Here is a 14,230-nt window from a genome sequence, read left to right as displayed (position 1 = left end):
GTAGCAGCCAACTGATTACTACACAGTTCCAACTATTAAATGTCCAGGAGACAAAAAGAAGCTATGGGAGGGAGATGATTTTTTCTGATAGTTTCCTATGGATAACATCACTGATTCATTTCCTAAGGATGACTTCCTGATTCGTTTCTGTGGATGACATCATTGAGGACACCAGTACTAACCCTATGGCTTTCTGACATTTTCCCCAGACTTTTCAAGTAGAAGATATTGTATAGTCATAAAAATAAGGAAATCATCCTTAGCAGAAGGTTCTAGAAACCTTCTCCACAAACAGAATGAGATTTATGTAAGGTGATCATCACTCCTCACTTCATGAGTTTTTTAAAAATTAAATTAGACATTCCTTGAAAGCCCTTGACAATAAAGATCTAGAACTTTCTCTCAAGATTAAGGACAGATTTGTGCCCACAATTGCTTTGCAGAATTTGGGGAATTACTGCCTTTTACTTTAAAGCATAGATGATTAGATAAATATAATTTTTGAAAAACCTACTACTTCTATTTCATTGCCCTATCCCTTCTAAAAGTGCTAAATAATCATAACTCATAGAGCAATCCTTAGTGATGGTAGTAGAGAGGGGGAAAGAGCAAGTATTAGTTAATGTTTCTTGACCTATTGAAAAATGGTGATGAAGAGAAAGAAATGGTGGTACTTGACACATCAGCTCTATGGGGCTATATCATTTTGGTTGTATCCATTAATAGAAAAAAAAAGACTCAGTAATACATTGTATGGGGTGAGGGGGAGCAGTGAGATTGGCCAAAGTAATTTGTACTTTTTTTTTTCTAATTGGTGGCATGAGTAAAGTTGGTAGTTGTTTATATGATCACCAGGGGCCAATTCCCCCATTTTTTGGTCAGAAAGCTGGGATTCCATGAATGTTTCTGAATTGACTCCTGTGTAAAGATGACTGTTAGATACTTTTCAGGTATGTGACTTGTCTGATTTTCACATTTCAGTCACATGTGAATTTCAGCAGAAAGAATGCAGAAATTAGTGATGATAAGGGCTATTAAGCAGGGATTGATGACATATCCTTTCTTCAGGCTTCTGGTAGCTCATACCAGGAAGAGATAGTACTATCTTCTCTCCTTCTAGAAGTGGACTTGGGTAATTGGAATAACTTAGAAAGGTGGCACAGTGGATAAAGCGCTGGGCCTGTAGTCAGGAAGACTCGAGTTCAAATCCAACCTCAGATACTTATTACCTGTGTGACTGTGGGCAAATCATTTAATCCCGTTTGCCTCAGTTTCCTCAAGGTAAAGAGAGTTGGAGAAGGAAATGGCAAGCTCAGACATAACTGAAATTAATGAACAACAATAGCTCAGCTGACCTGGGGAAAAACAGCAGGGCATGGAGGGACCTTTGTTTCTTATCTTTCATTAAGGAATTGAAAGGAAAAGTATTTTGAATTGTTAAGATACATGTTAAAAAAAATATTCATGGGGAGCAGCTAGGTGGCACAGTGGATAGAGCACCGACCCTGGATTCAGGAGGACCTGAGTTTAAATTCGGCCTCAGACACATAACACTTACCAGCTCTGTGACCTTGGGCAAGTCATTTAACCCCATTGCCTAGCCAAAAAAACAAAAACTAAACAAAATTCATGGAATTTGGTGAATTATTCTACTTATTTTGGAATCCAGAATATTCTGGTCCACTAAGATCTTAGAAGGGCCTTAGATGTTTCTTCCTTCACACTGGTCCCTAATTTAATATTTCTCTTCCATTGTGTCAGGAAAAAAGAGGAAGATTTGCAGACCTACTGGATGCCAAATACTTAAGGACAACTTTGCAGATCTGGGTCATATGGTAAAAATGTTAAGACTAAAACTGGTTTTGTGTTGATGTTATTGTTTTGCAAGCCCTCAGAAGGAATCCACTGAAAAGAAGTCTCTACTAGATGGTAGGTACTGGGACCATTAAGATCAGACAGGCAGAAAGTAGCAGAGGCAAGATTCATGGTTGGGTCCTGAGGGCTGAGATTCAAACCCAGGGGTAGGTAGCCTCATAGCTCCGGATGACTGGAAGTCATTTTCTCTTTGTGGAGGCCTCGTGAAATTCCCTTTAGGCTGGGCTCCCTCTATAGCCTTTTCCTCCCTATGCCTAATGTGTCTTCGGCTCTCGGTATAAACAACACTGTTAGTTGTTTTGGGGACACTTCTAGGACACCCATGAGAAGTACAAGTCTTCTAGACCTTTTGAAGTTCACAAGGTCTTATTCCAGTCAAGTGGGTGGGGGAAGGAGACAGAGGTTCTTTTTCCTTCACATTCTCTAAGGGATTCCCTCTTAGGACTTTATTTGGAACCGCTCTCTTCTCTAAACTGGCCAGATATTAGAATGTGGGTTCCAGACTGGTTTGTTGTTTTATGAAGGGCCTCCAAGGAAGCAGCTAGGTGGTGCAGTGGATAGAGGGCAGGGCCTGGAGTTAGAAAGACCTGAATTCAAATCTGACTTCAGACACTTACTGTGTGACCTTGGGAAAGTCACTTAACCCTGTTTGCCTCAGTTTCTTCATCTATAAAATGAACTGGAGAAGGAAATGGCAAACCACTCTCATATCTTTGTCAAGTAGAGTTGGACAGACTGAACCACAACAACAGTTCTCCCAGGGGGTGACTGAGACTCTCCAGCTAAACCCAATACACTTCCTATGCAACATTACTCCATTTCATCCAATGACTTTCACTTCTTCTGAAGACTTATGCCTAGTCTTGGCAGCTAGGTGGCGCAGAGGATAGAGCACTGGCCCTGGAGTCAGGAGGACCCTGAGTTCAAATCCGGCCTCAGACACTTGACACTTGCTAGCTGTGTGACCCTGGGCAAGTCACCTCATTGCCTAGCCAAAACAAACCAAAAAAACCAAACAATCCAAGACTTATGGTTAGTCTGATGATTTAATGACTTAATAGAGGTATTCTCACTTGGTTAAGATAATTCTTTTTGGTGGTGTGTTTGATTTGATTCCATCTGTCCTTACGCTTGTCTCGGGTTTCAGCTCCCTAGTAAGAATAGGACCAAAGGGTGAAGTATAGAAGTATACTGCAGCCCCACGTAAAGAAATCTCAGAGCATTCTCAAAGGAAAATGGACTGCCTTGTGAGTTTCTTGTCACTGGAAGCCAAGTTGGGGGTGTTATAGAAGGTCTTCATGAATTGAGTGGCAGTTGGACTAGATTAGCTCTGAGGCTTCTTCAAGCTCGATTTGGGATTTCATGATTGTGCAAGCACACACTCATCAGGAAGTGAGCAGGAGATGGTCTTAGGGCATGCTAGGTATAGGGCTGTCTGATTATCATCTAAATTGAAGAATAAGTCATGGCTGATTGATGACTGACCACAGTGACTATTTCTAGTAGCTACCCACGTTACTATAAGGCTCCTGATGATTGACCCCAAAGTTGGGATTAACAGTGATCCCAAACGAGGGAATTTGGCTATGACCCCAGCCCCATTACTTCAGGGGAATGACTCACAAGTAGGCATGGTCTGGCACTAAACCCTTACCAGCATTGCTACCTTAGTGGTGCCTTTTCAGAAGCCAGGCTTACTTTTTCAGGCTACTCTTTCTTTAGCCAAATCTGATATCAAATCTGATAGGGCAAATTCGACTAAAATGGAAATGTCACCACAGTATATTCTCTATCATCTGATATGACTAGTTCTAGTTAAGTAAATAGTTTGTACATATATAAATATATGCACATATATCTGTACATGTACATATATCACATAGATTAGAATTTTTAATTAGAATATGAAAACTATAGAATCATGATTCCAATTCAACAAACATGTATTATTAATTGCCTATTATACACAATGTACTTTTGTTGTTATTCATCCATGTTCGACTCTTCCTGACCCCATTTGGGGTTTTCTTGGCGGAGGTACTAGTGTGATTTGCCATTTCCTTCTCCTGATCATTTTGCAGATGAGAAAACTAAGGCAAACAAGCTTAAGTGACTTACCCAGGGTCACACAGCTAGTAAGTGTCTGAGGCCTGATTTGAACTTGGGAAGATGAGAATTTCTGACTCCAGCCCCAGCACTCTATCCTCTGTGCCACTTAGCTGCCTAAAATGTACTCTATCTATATCAGATTGCACTCTGTCTTGGGGAAGGGGGAGGGAAGGGAGGAAGAGAAAATTTAGAACTCAATCATATGGAAGTGAATGTTGAAAACTACAAATTAATTAAAAATAAAATGTACTATAATCTTTAATTTTTCTGTAACTTCATAGGACTTTACTTATAGGATCATTGAATCATGGATAGAGATTCTGAAAGGAGCTCGGAGATCATCTAATCTAAACTGATTGTTTCATGGATGAGGAAACTGAGACATCGATGTGTCCCAAGTCACACAGATGACCGTGATTTCAACCCAAGTCATCTAACTCCAAACCCAGAATTCTTCCCACTACATCATACTATGTCTCTCAAATATCAATTATAGGTCCCAGTTTTGAACTGCCACTCCAAAAATTTTTTTGCTTTGTTTTTTAAAATTGATGCTGTTTGTCCTTATAACATATTCATGTCCAAATGTATCATCCCTCTGTACTGAGCAATCACTTCATTGTATAATAATCCTGGTATCTGGTTGGGTAGAAGTGAGAGCTCTCTGGATTTTTTTTTTTTAATGCCAAACATTGACTAAATGTATTATATAAAGTGATAAAAAAATTCTTCCTTAGTGACCGTGGGTAAATCACTTTATTTCTTTAGCCCTCAGTTTCTTCATCTGTAAAACAAAGGGGTATCCTCAGTTGCTGGTAAGGAAAAATAAACATGTCTTGCTCTGGGACATAGGAAATGGCATCAGGGAATGGTTACATGGGAAAATATTGCCCTCTTATGGGCATTTTGGGCATTGCAGTTAGTGGCTGTATTTGGCTATCTTCTATTTTAGGTGTAGACTTCTCAACTTTTGACACAAATGAAAGAAAATCTCTGAGTAATACAGATTATTGTGGGTAGGATGACAGACGACAGAATTTACTTTATGATAAATTGTTTCTAAGCCCTGGATGAGTAATTTTACATATCTCTTTTAGATGTAACGGTTATTTTTAGTAACTCAATTTAATAAATGTTCTTTTCTTGTTCTTGTCCTTGGATATGAGTAGTCTTCGACATATGATCAACCAAAAGTTATGTAAGAGAAGCATGTAAAGGGTGACATCAGAGGAGGAAATATGATCTGGAAAGAAGGGGGTCTAGGGCAGTTAGGTGGCACAGTGGATAGAGCTCTGGCTTTGGAGATAGAAGGATCTGAGTTCAAATCCAGCCTCAGACACTTGACACTCATTAGCCATGTGACCTTGGGCAAGTCACTTAACCCCGATTGCCTCACCAAAAAAGCAAAAACAAAAAAACAAAAAAGGGAGGGGGGTCTGAACATGGGGCAAGCAAGCAACTTGGCCTAGTATGATAGTATAATGACCAATAAAGCTTTTCCATTGAAAATTATGACTGGAATCAGTCTTCTAGCATTTATTAAACTCCTACAATGTATGAGACGCTGCTAAGTGTTTGGGAGACAAAGGCAAAAACAGTCCCTGCCTTCATGGAGCTCACATTTGAATTGGGAAGACAACGTGCAAACAATAATGTACAAACGTACGTGTGTGTGTGTGTGTGTGTGTGTGATAAACTGGAGATGATCTGAAGGAAGACACTAGCATTAAGGGGACTGAGAAGGGCTTATTATAGAAGGTGGGACCTTATTTAGAATTTGAAGGGAGTCATGGAAGCCAAGAAGCAGAGATAAGGAGGGAGAGATTTCCAGGCCTAAGGGACAGCCAGTGAAAAGGCACCAAGTTGGGAGATGGAATGTCACATGTGAAGAACAACAAGGAGGCCAGCGTCACTGGATCATATGGTATGTGCAGGGGAAGTGTAAAAAGACTGGAAAGGTGTTATATAAAATAATTGGGCCAATATGTAGCCAAAGAGAGGATTTTTTATTTGATCCTGGAGGTAATAAGGAGTTACTGGAGTTTATTGTGGGTGGGTGTGGTGTGAATGTGTGTGTGTGTCTGTGTCTGTGTAAAAGAGAGACAGACACATGATCAGACCTATATTTTATTTTAGGAAGATCACTTTGCTAGCTAAGGAAGGATGGACTACAGTAGGGAGAGTAGAGGAGGCAGGGAGATCAATCAAAGGGCTATTGTAGTGGTCTAGGCATGAGGTGATGATGGCCTTTATGAGGGTGATGGTAATGTCAGGAGAGATGGGGGCATAGAAGAGATGATGCAAAAGTAGAATGGACAGGACTTGGTCACAAATTGGATTTGAGAAATAAGAGAGTGAGAAGTCAAGGATGACAACAAGTGTGTGAGTCTAGGTAACTGGGAAAACACTGGTACCCTCAATAGTACTGTTATCCCTTCCACATCACGACTTTCCCCGTCGCAGTTGCGATATAATGTGGGTCAGCATAAGAAATTAATAGGAATTTTGGGGGAGTTTTGAGGAAGCTGCAGACAACATAGAAAAAGTTTAGATGCTCAGAAATGCATAAAGTATACATACAGTATTGTATAATATCAACACCCCATAAAAGAAAAAGAAAAATTCAGACTTTTTCTCTGGTGGGAAGGGAGGGCCAAAAAATTTTACATGGATTTTCCGGATTGGGAGGTGCCATGCCCTTAGTCACCATGATGTGAAAAGGATAATTGTAATGTGGAATTTAGAAAGATGGGAGACTCGTGGGGGAGGGTTTTGAATGAATGAGTTTTGAACATGTTGAGTTTAAGATGTCTATGAGATGTCCAGTTAGAGGTGTCTTAAATAAGCAATTGGACGTGTAAGACTCTAGGAGAGAGGTTTGGGCTGGATATGTATTTGAGAATTGTCTATATTTGAGATGATGATTGAATTCATGGGAGCTGATGAGATGACCAAGAGACCTGAGGTCCAGAGAGTAGGAAGTGACTTATTCAAAGTCATATAGCTAATAAGCAGCAGAACTAGGTTATCTGACTCAGAACCAAAACTAGGAGCCTTGACTTATGGCAGAGGTGTCAAACATGCTATCCCTAATGACTCCCAGATTAAAATGACTCAGATTAAAAAATGAATATAGTAAAACACTGATACTATAAATACGTGGCTAAGTCATCATGCAACCTGTAGGGATTCTTATGTATGGTTTGGAGGCTCTTGTTTTGATTTGAGATTGATACCACTGATCTAGGGTATCGAAATTCAGAGAGAGAAAAAAATTAAACACATGTACTTCTTCAGAGACAAGTTAGTTAGCAAAAATAGTTATTTAAAACAGTAACCTGTCAGTTCTCAGCGCATTATTAATAACACCCATCTGTGAGCTCTTATAATGGATCCTCTCTATTCAACTGCATTTGTCCTAATTACTTCTTGCATTGTTTTCACATCATAGGTTACAAAGTTGATTCCAAGATGGGTTTCATGGTACAGTTATCCCTTCCATATCATGGGGGTTAGGGGCTTAGCACCCTACAATCAGGAAAATCAACATAAAAATTTTTGGCTCTCCCTTTGTACCAGAGAATAAGTCTGAGTTATTACAGTATTAAAAGATAAAATAGGTTGATATTATACAATACTGTACGTGTATTTTACACATTTCTGAGTTTCAAAACTTTTTCTGTGTCATCTACTGGCCTTCATGCGTCATCTACAGCTTCTGCAAAATTCCCCCAAAATTCCCATTTAATTTCTCATGCCCACCCATGATACATTGAAACCGCAATGGGGAAAGTTGAGATGTGGAAGGGATAACTGTATTTTCACTGGGTGTAAAAATTGGTAATTAAGGTTCTTCTCTGACTCTGAAGCTAGTTCTTTTCCCATTATATTAATGAATAATCAAATTCTTCCTTTGATGCTTCTTAATTAATGGGAATAGGGAATTCCAGTATGCCCCCAACTCTGATATAGACAGGCACGAGTTTTTCATGTCATTTCCTTTTTAAAGACATATTTCTTATTACCCCCACCCCAGCCTTAGAAGGGAAGTTTCCAAATCCTGACACGTGCTCCTTGTTCCCTGCTTTCTCAGGCTTGGGATCTCTTTTGCGTATTACGGGGTCATCCTGGCCAGTGCTGAGTTGCTGGAGCGAGACTTGGTTTGTGGTTCCCAAGCGGAGACACAAATGGTGCTGAGTGAGGACTCAGAGGAGAGCAAGAGCCCTTGTCACTGCCACCTGTTTGCTCCTTCTGACTACAAGACCATGATCATCAGTACCCTGGGAGAGATTGCCTGTAAGCAGTCTTTTGTCTACTGAGTCTCTGCTTTGTTTAACGTGCGCATGTGGTATAGCAGCAGTTGAGGTTCTCACAACAAGGCGTGAGAATGTGACTGGTAGGGAGCCTCCTGCCCAGCAGAGCTGACCCCATCCCCTTGGGTACTGTCAGGCTTTCCCAATTCAGGACAGTATGAAGACAGCAATCTGGCAGTTTAAAAAAAAAATCTAAATTTGAGAACATTTTAAAGAAGTGATGGCTAGTAGAGGCAGCTAGGTGGCACGCTAGTTAGGGTTTGGAATCAAGACAACTTGAGTTTGAATTTGTCCTCAGACCCAGCGTAAGCACCTGCTGTTAGAATCAGCTGAGATAATGTAAGGAAAGTGCTTTGCACACCTTCAAAGTGCTATTGGTCCTCATCCTCATCCTTATTCATCCAGGCATGGATGGGTGCTTGTTAACTTAGCCTATAGAATATAAGCTCTGCTAAGTCTTACCCAGCTGAAAAAGCTTTTTTTTTTTTTGAAAAAGCTTCTGAATACGGACCTGACATCTATCTTTCATCTATGATGATAGATGTACAGTAGAGAAGCGACCTCAGACACCGTCTAGACCAATCCCCTAACGATACTTAGGCCCTGAGTCATTAAGCTGATTTGTCCAAGGTCACACGGATAGTAAGCATATGAGGTAGAATTTGAACCTAGGTCTTCTGATTCCACAGCTACCATTCTTTCTATTGTGCTATGCTGCTCAGCTCACTGCAGATTCAATACAAGAAGGCTGTTCACCAGGTAACGAATTTGAAAAAATGTTTTAAAAAATAAGTAACTTTCGGGGCAGCTAGGTGGCACAATGGATAGAGCACTGGCCCTGGATTCAGGAGGACCTGAGTTCAAATCTGACCTCACACCAAACACTTGACACTTACCAGCTGTGTGACCCTGGGCAAGTCACTTAACCCCAATTGCCTAAAAAAGAAAGAAAGAAGTAACTTTCACTAATTTGCATTAGTGAAAGGAGTTCTCCACACCAATGACATCAAGAAGCTTTTAAACTACTGTCTCTTGTGAATGAAAACTACTTTTTTTTCAGTGCTCTGAAAGAGAAATGTTTTTTGGTGTGGGTCCTCTTCCTTCTGCTGAACCAGGTCATAGCTCTTCCATGCCTTAAAAATTAGAAGATAATTTCTGTGAGTTGAAGTACCCCCCAAAATCACCACCATTATTCTGATGGTGAGTGTCTCCAAAATCAACTAGGTTGGTCATCGGATGATGAACACATAGCTACAACATCATTAGTCTGTCCTTAGAAGCAATGTAATAAAGTGGAAGAAGTACTGACTGCAGCCAGAGGACAGGAGTTCACATCCTGACTCTGATGCTTACTTATTTGACCTTGAAAAAAAATCACTTAACCTCCCTGGGCTGTTTTCTCATCTGTAAAAAGAAGGGGAAGAACTCAGTGACCTCTGAGGTTCCTTTCAGCACTGGACCTATGATCTTCTCTAACTTGGAAGGTAGGACCTGCCAAAGGTTATACTTTAACCTTAGAAAACTCAGGCTCACCTTCATGCTCTGATGAAGCATTGGGCTGAGACTTTATTAGAGCAACTAAAGATAATTTGAAGGACTGAAATGGAAATGACACTTTTCACCGGTAAAATTTTAAGCACTACCAACATAAAAGTACTATTGGTGGACAGCTCAGTGCAGCGGATGCTGGACCAGGTAGGAAGATGGAGTTTTGAATCCTACCCCCAAAAGAAACTGTGCGACTGTGATCAAGTCACTTAACCTCTATGGACCTCAGTTTCTTCTTTAAAATGAGAGGATTGGACTCAGTGACATCTAAGCTCCCTTAAAGCTCTAAATCTATGTTCATATGATCTTTATTGGCCATTATTTTATCCACAAGTTGAAGGTACAGTGAAGGAATCACTTGGGATAGCGGAGAAAGCAATTGGACCCAATTGGGCTTTGATACTCTGAAATTTCAAGAAATGGGAATTTATTTCCAACTGTTTATCAAGGACTATCCTAAATACTTCCTAAACTATTTTTTTGCGTGTACTATCACATCATATGTTAGCAAAGTCTGAATTCAAAAGATTTTCATGTTCTTATGTCAAATGAGGAATTCAGCAAAGATGCTAGACTTGGGACACTCAATTTGGAAGGCAGACAGTCTTGGCTATCTCTCTTCTCTTCTCTTCTCTCTCTTTCCCTCTCCCTCTCTCCCCCCTTCCCTCCCTCATCCTTTCCCCCTTCCTCATCCCTCCCCACCTCTTTTCTATCCCCATTTCTCTCTCCTTCTCTTCCTCTACCCTTTCTTCCCCCCGTTCTCCCTCCCTGTTTTCCCCTTTCTCTTATCTTCCCCCTTTTCCCTCCCTTTCCTGCCCCCTTCCTCCTCTCTCTCTCTTCCTCCCTCCCTCCTTCCCTCTATCCATCCCACACACACATCTCTACCTAAAATAGAGCATCAGGACATTCTTCAGATGCTAGTAATCAGTGAAGTACACAATGTGGTAGCTGGCCCCTGGGTGTTTGGGATAGTGTATTGGGAGCAGAATTTGAGTGGGTGGAAGACAGAGAATATGTCAAAGCAAGAGAAAGTGATAAGTTAGCTAATGTGAGTGCCTGCAAATAGCAGGACTGTGAGTCAGTGCATTGTCAATGTGCTGTAATGCTCTTGTGTCAGTGTGTGTGTGTTGGGAGGGTGGGGTGGGGGAGAGTATTTTGGGTCACAGATGAGCTGAGGCAAGAATGGTGCAGTGACTTGCCTAAGGTAACAATGACAGGCAAGATTTGAACACAGGTCCACCAGAACCAGTGTTCTTCCCACTGTACTAGGTTGCCTCTCTTTGAGCAATTTGAAGGGACGTTTGGGGGCTTGTGGGCTGTCCTTTCATGGGGGTGATTGAGAATTAATGAAATGTATAGGGCAAGTCACTTTAACCTCTGTTTGCCTCAACTCACTGGAGAAGGAAATGGCAAACCACTCCAGTATCTTTACCAACAAAACCCCATGGACAGCATTGTCCATGGGGTCATGAAGAGTCAGATATAACTCAACAACAACAACAGTAATAGCAGGCAGTCTCATCCTAGAACCATCTGATGAGATTAAGGCACATTGGATCTCCCACCTGCCCCCACAAAGTAATATATCAGTATTCAGAGGACTGTGTTGCCAATGCTGACAGATGTAAATATCTGGATTGAGTAGCTATGAGTCCCCAGGAGCAAACTATGTATGGGGAAAAAAGCATGGGGGAGGGTGAAGGTGGGGGTAGAGGGAGGAGACACAGATAGATCTGGATCTTGGTGAGTGATGGAGTTCAAGAACATCTATAAGGAGATCCCTGCCGAAGGGTTTTGCTGAGTCTTTTGAAGACCCGTTTCATTCGTGTTCTTCCACTTAATCCATGTATCAGTAAAAAGGTATGTATTTATACGGATGTACCTATGTATTTGCATCTATGTAGGTATGCTTCTGCATGGGGAGGTAGGTGGCGAAGTGGATAGACCACTGACCTTAGAAATCAGGAAGACTCATCTTCCTGAGTTTAAATCTGGCCTCAGACACTTACTAGCTATGTGACCATGGACAAGTCACTAAACTCTATTTGCCTTAGTTTCCTCCTCCAAAAAATGAGCTAGAGAAGGAAATGGCAAACCACTCCAGTATCTCTGCCAAGAAAATCCCAAATGGGGTTATGAAGAGTTGGACACAATTGAAACAACCTATCTGTATGTGGGTATCTCTGTTCTGATGAAGCAACTGTATTTCTCTGTTCCTTTGTGTTTATGACTGCACATGTGAATCTTCAAGTGAGTCTGAGATCAGCTGGCATCAACAAGTCAAAGAATGCCACCTCGGTCCTTCTCCTTCCCTCCCAGTCTTCTGCTCCAGTTCTCTGGAGATCGGTGGTCCTGCTTCTTGTCTTTCTTCCTCTTCTTCTTTACCACTTCCTCTTCCTTCCCTTATCCCCCAGCTGCTGGCAATCCTTTCCACTCTAGCTTGTCACTTTCTCCTTTCCTCCCCAAATTCCTGCCACAACTGATTAGTACCAACCAACAGTGGTCAGTAAACAGTGGTTTGGAACATTCTCTGGGCCAGGGAAATGTCAGCTCAAAACTTTCTGAAACTATGGGAATTTGGTGCCTCAAATACTGATGACTAGGAGAGATGAATATTTGTATGGTTTGTTTTCACTGGGGAGAGAAAATGGCTAGATTAGTAATTTTATCAGTTTAAGAAGTTGTTGGTATGGAAACTGTGCATTATTTTTTTTTTCAATCAACACACTAATAAAAATAATAACAGCATTTATATACTGCTTCAAGGTTTCCAAATATATTTTATAAAGTTTATCTTATTTTATCTCGCTTAGGAGCAACAATCCTGGGATGTAGGTGCTATTAATATTATTATTCACATTTTCCAAATGAGAAAATGAAAGAAGACAGAGGCTGACATGTGTAGAATCATATAACTAATAAATGTCTGAAATAAAATTTGAACTCAAGTCTTCCTGAGTTTAGATCTAGTGCTCTATCTACTGTGTAATCTTGATGCCTCTGGTAAAATAAGCATTTATTAAGAGCTTAATACATACTCACTATTGTGCTAGGCACTGGGAATAGCAGTACAAAAGAGAAATAGGCCCTGTCCTCAAGGAGTTTACATTCTACTAACTCCTTCTACTATTGCAGATGGTCAATTCAACTGCAATTTAGATTTAAGAGGGCCCCTTCCTGGGGCATTAAGAGATTAGGTGATTTATCCTTAACCACAGGGTGTCAGAAGCAGTCCTGCTGACTCCAAGGTTGGCCCTTCAATCACCAGCCTGCTCTGGGGAGAAACAATATAGAGATTTAACTTCCTGACTTAAAGTGACCCTGTCCCCTCACAGGAGGGGATGACCCAAACTAAGCAATCTGGACTACGACCTAATATATCTATGCAACAGGCTTCCATAACTGTGTTTCACGGAGACAAAGGGCTTCAGCAGATTTGCTTTACATTGAAATAACCAAGGAGACAGCATTCCAGAAGTTTGAATCAAGTTACTTCCGTCTGAAATGACAAGAAATGGTTCATGTCAATGTCGCAATGTGGCGACTGCACTCTAAGATACCAAGGATTGGTGTTGTTTCTTCTCTTCTAGTAAATCCTTTAAATATCCTGGGCATCAATTTTCTGGGAAGACGGATCAGCCTTTCTATCACCATGGGATGCACAGCTTTGTTCTTTCTGCTGCTCAATATTTGTACTTCAAGGTATCTTTCTTTTGGGTGAGCCAAAATAGTTGGGTTGGGAACAGCGGACTGTTGTTGTTGGTGTTCCAAATCTGGGATTTTCATCAAGGTTAGGGAGCTCCCCATGAGGAAACGCTGTCTATTCATGCAGATCAGCAACTGTTCTGGGATACAAGGAAAGGCAAAAGAAACACAGTCCCCGTCTTCAAAGAGCTCACATTCTAATGGGAGAAACAACATGAAAAAACATTGTTCAGTAAAGACATATATATCCATCTATATCTATAGAAATATATAATAAATAGAAAATAGATATTTATCTGACTGTATAGAATTGGAGATCATTTCCAAAGGTACTTTTTTAGGATGGAGGGGAAGGAAAATAGGGACCCAGAAACGTTTCTAGAAAATATGGATTTTGAGTTGAGTCTTGGAGGAAGTTGGGAAACCAGGAGATGGAGGAAGATAAGTATTCCAGATAGCCAGTGAAAAGACACAGAGGTAGGAGATGTTGCTGCATCATCGAATAAGGGAAGTAAAGTCTAAGAAGACTGAACAGGGATGAAGAGGCCTGGAGGTGAAGGACTTTAAAAGTCAAACAATGGATTTTCCATTTGATCTAGACATAATAGGGAGTCACTGGGTTTTATTAAATGGGTCAGAGGGTACAGTAAAATGGAAAAACTTGTGCTTTTGGAAAATCA

At 40.8% G+C, this 14,230-nt stretch overlaps 1 protein-coding gene across 1 annotated transcript in view; it reads left to right on the top strand.

Moving 5' to 3' along the window:
* The window catches only part of SVOPL (SVOP like), a 58,541-nt gene that overhangs the window by 29,552 nt on the left and 14,759 nt on the right, over positions 1-14,230 (top strand). The window contains exons 9-11 of the mRNA XM_027842298.1: positions 1,762-1,835; positions 8,078-8,280; positions 13,436-13,547. Coding sequence (XP_027698099.1) covers positions 1,762-1,835; positions 8,078-8,280; positions 13,436-13,547 — 389 coding nt within the window. The remainder of the gene's footprint in view (positions 1-1,761; positions 1,836-8,077; positions 8,281-13,435; positions 13,548-14,230) is intronic.

This window comes from Vombatus ursinus, unplaced genomic scaffold, assembly GCF_900497805.2.
Source record: "Vombatus ursinus unplaced genomic scaffold, bare-nosed wombat genome assembly UNPS02014870.1, whole genome shotgun sequence".
Classification (NCBI taxonomy): Eukaryota; Metazoa; Chordata; class Mammalia; order Diprotodontia; family Vombatidae; genus Vombatus; species Vombatus ursinus.
Note: the sequence above shows the minus strand (reverse complement) of the source record. Positions and strands in the feature narration are given on the sequence as shown.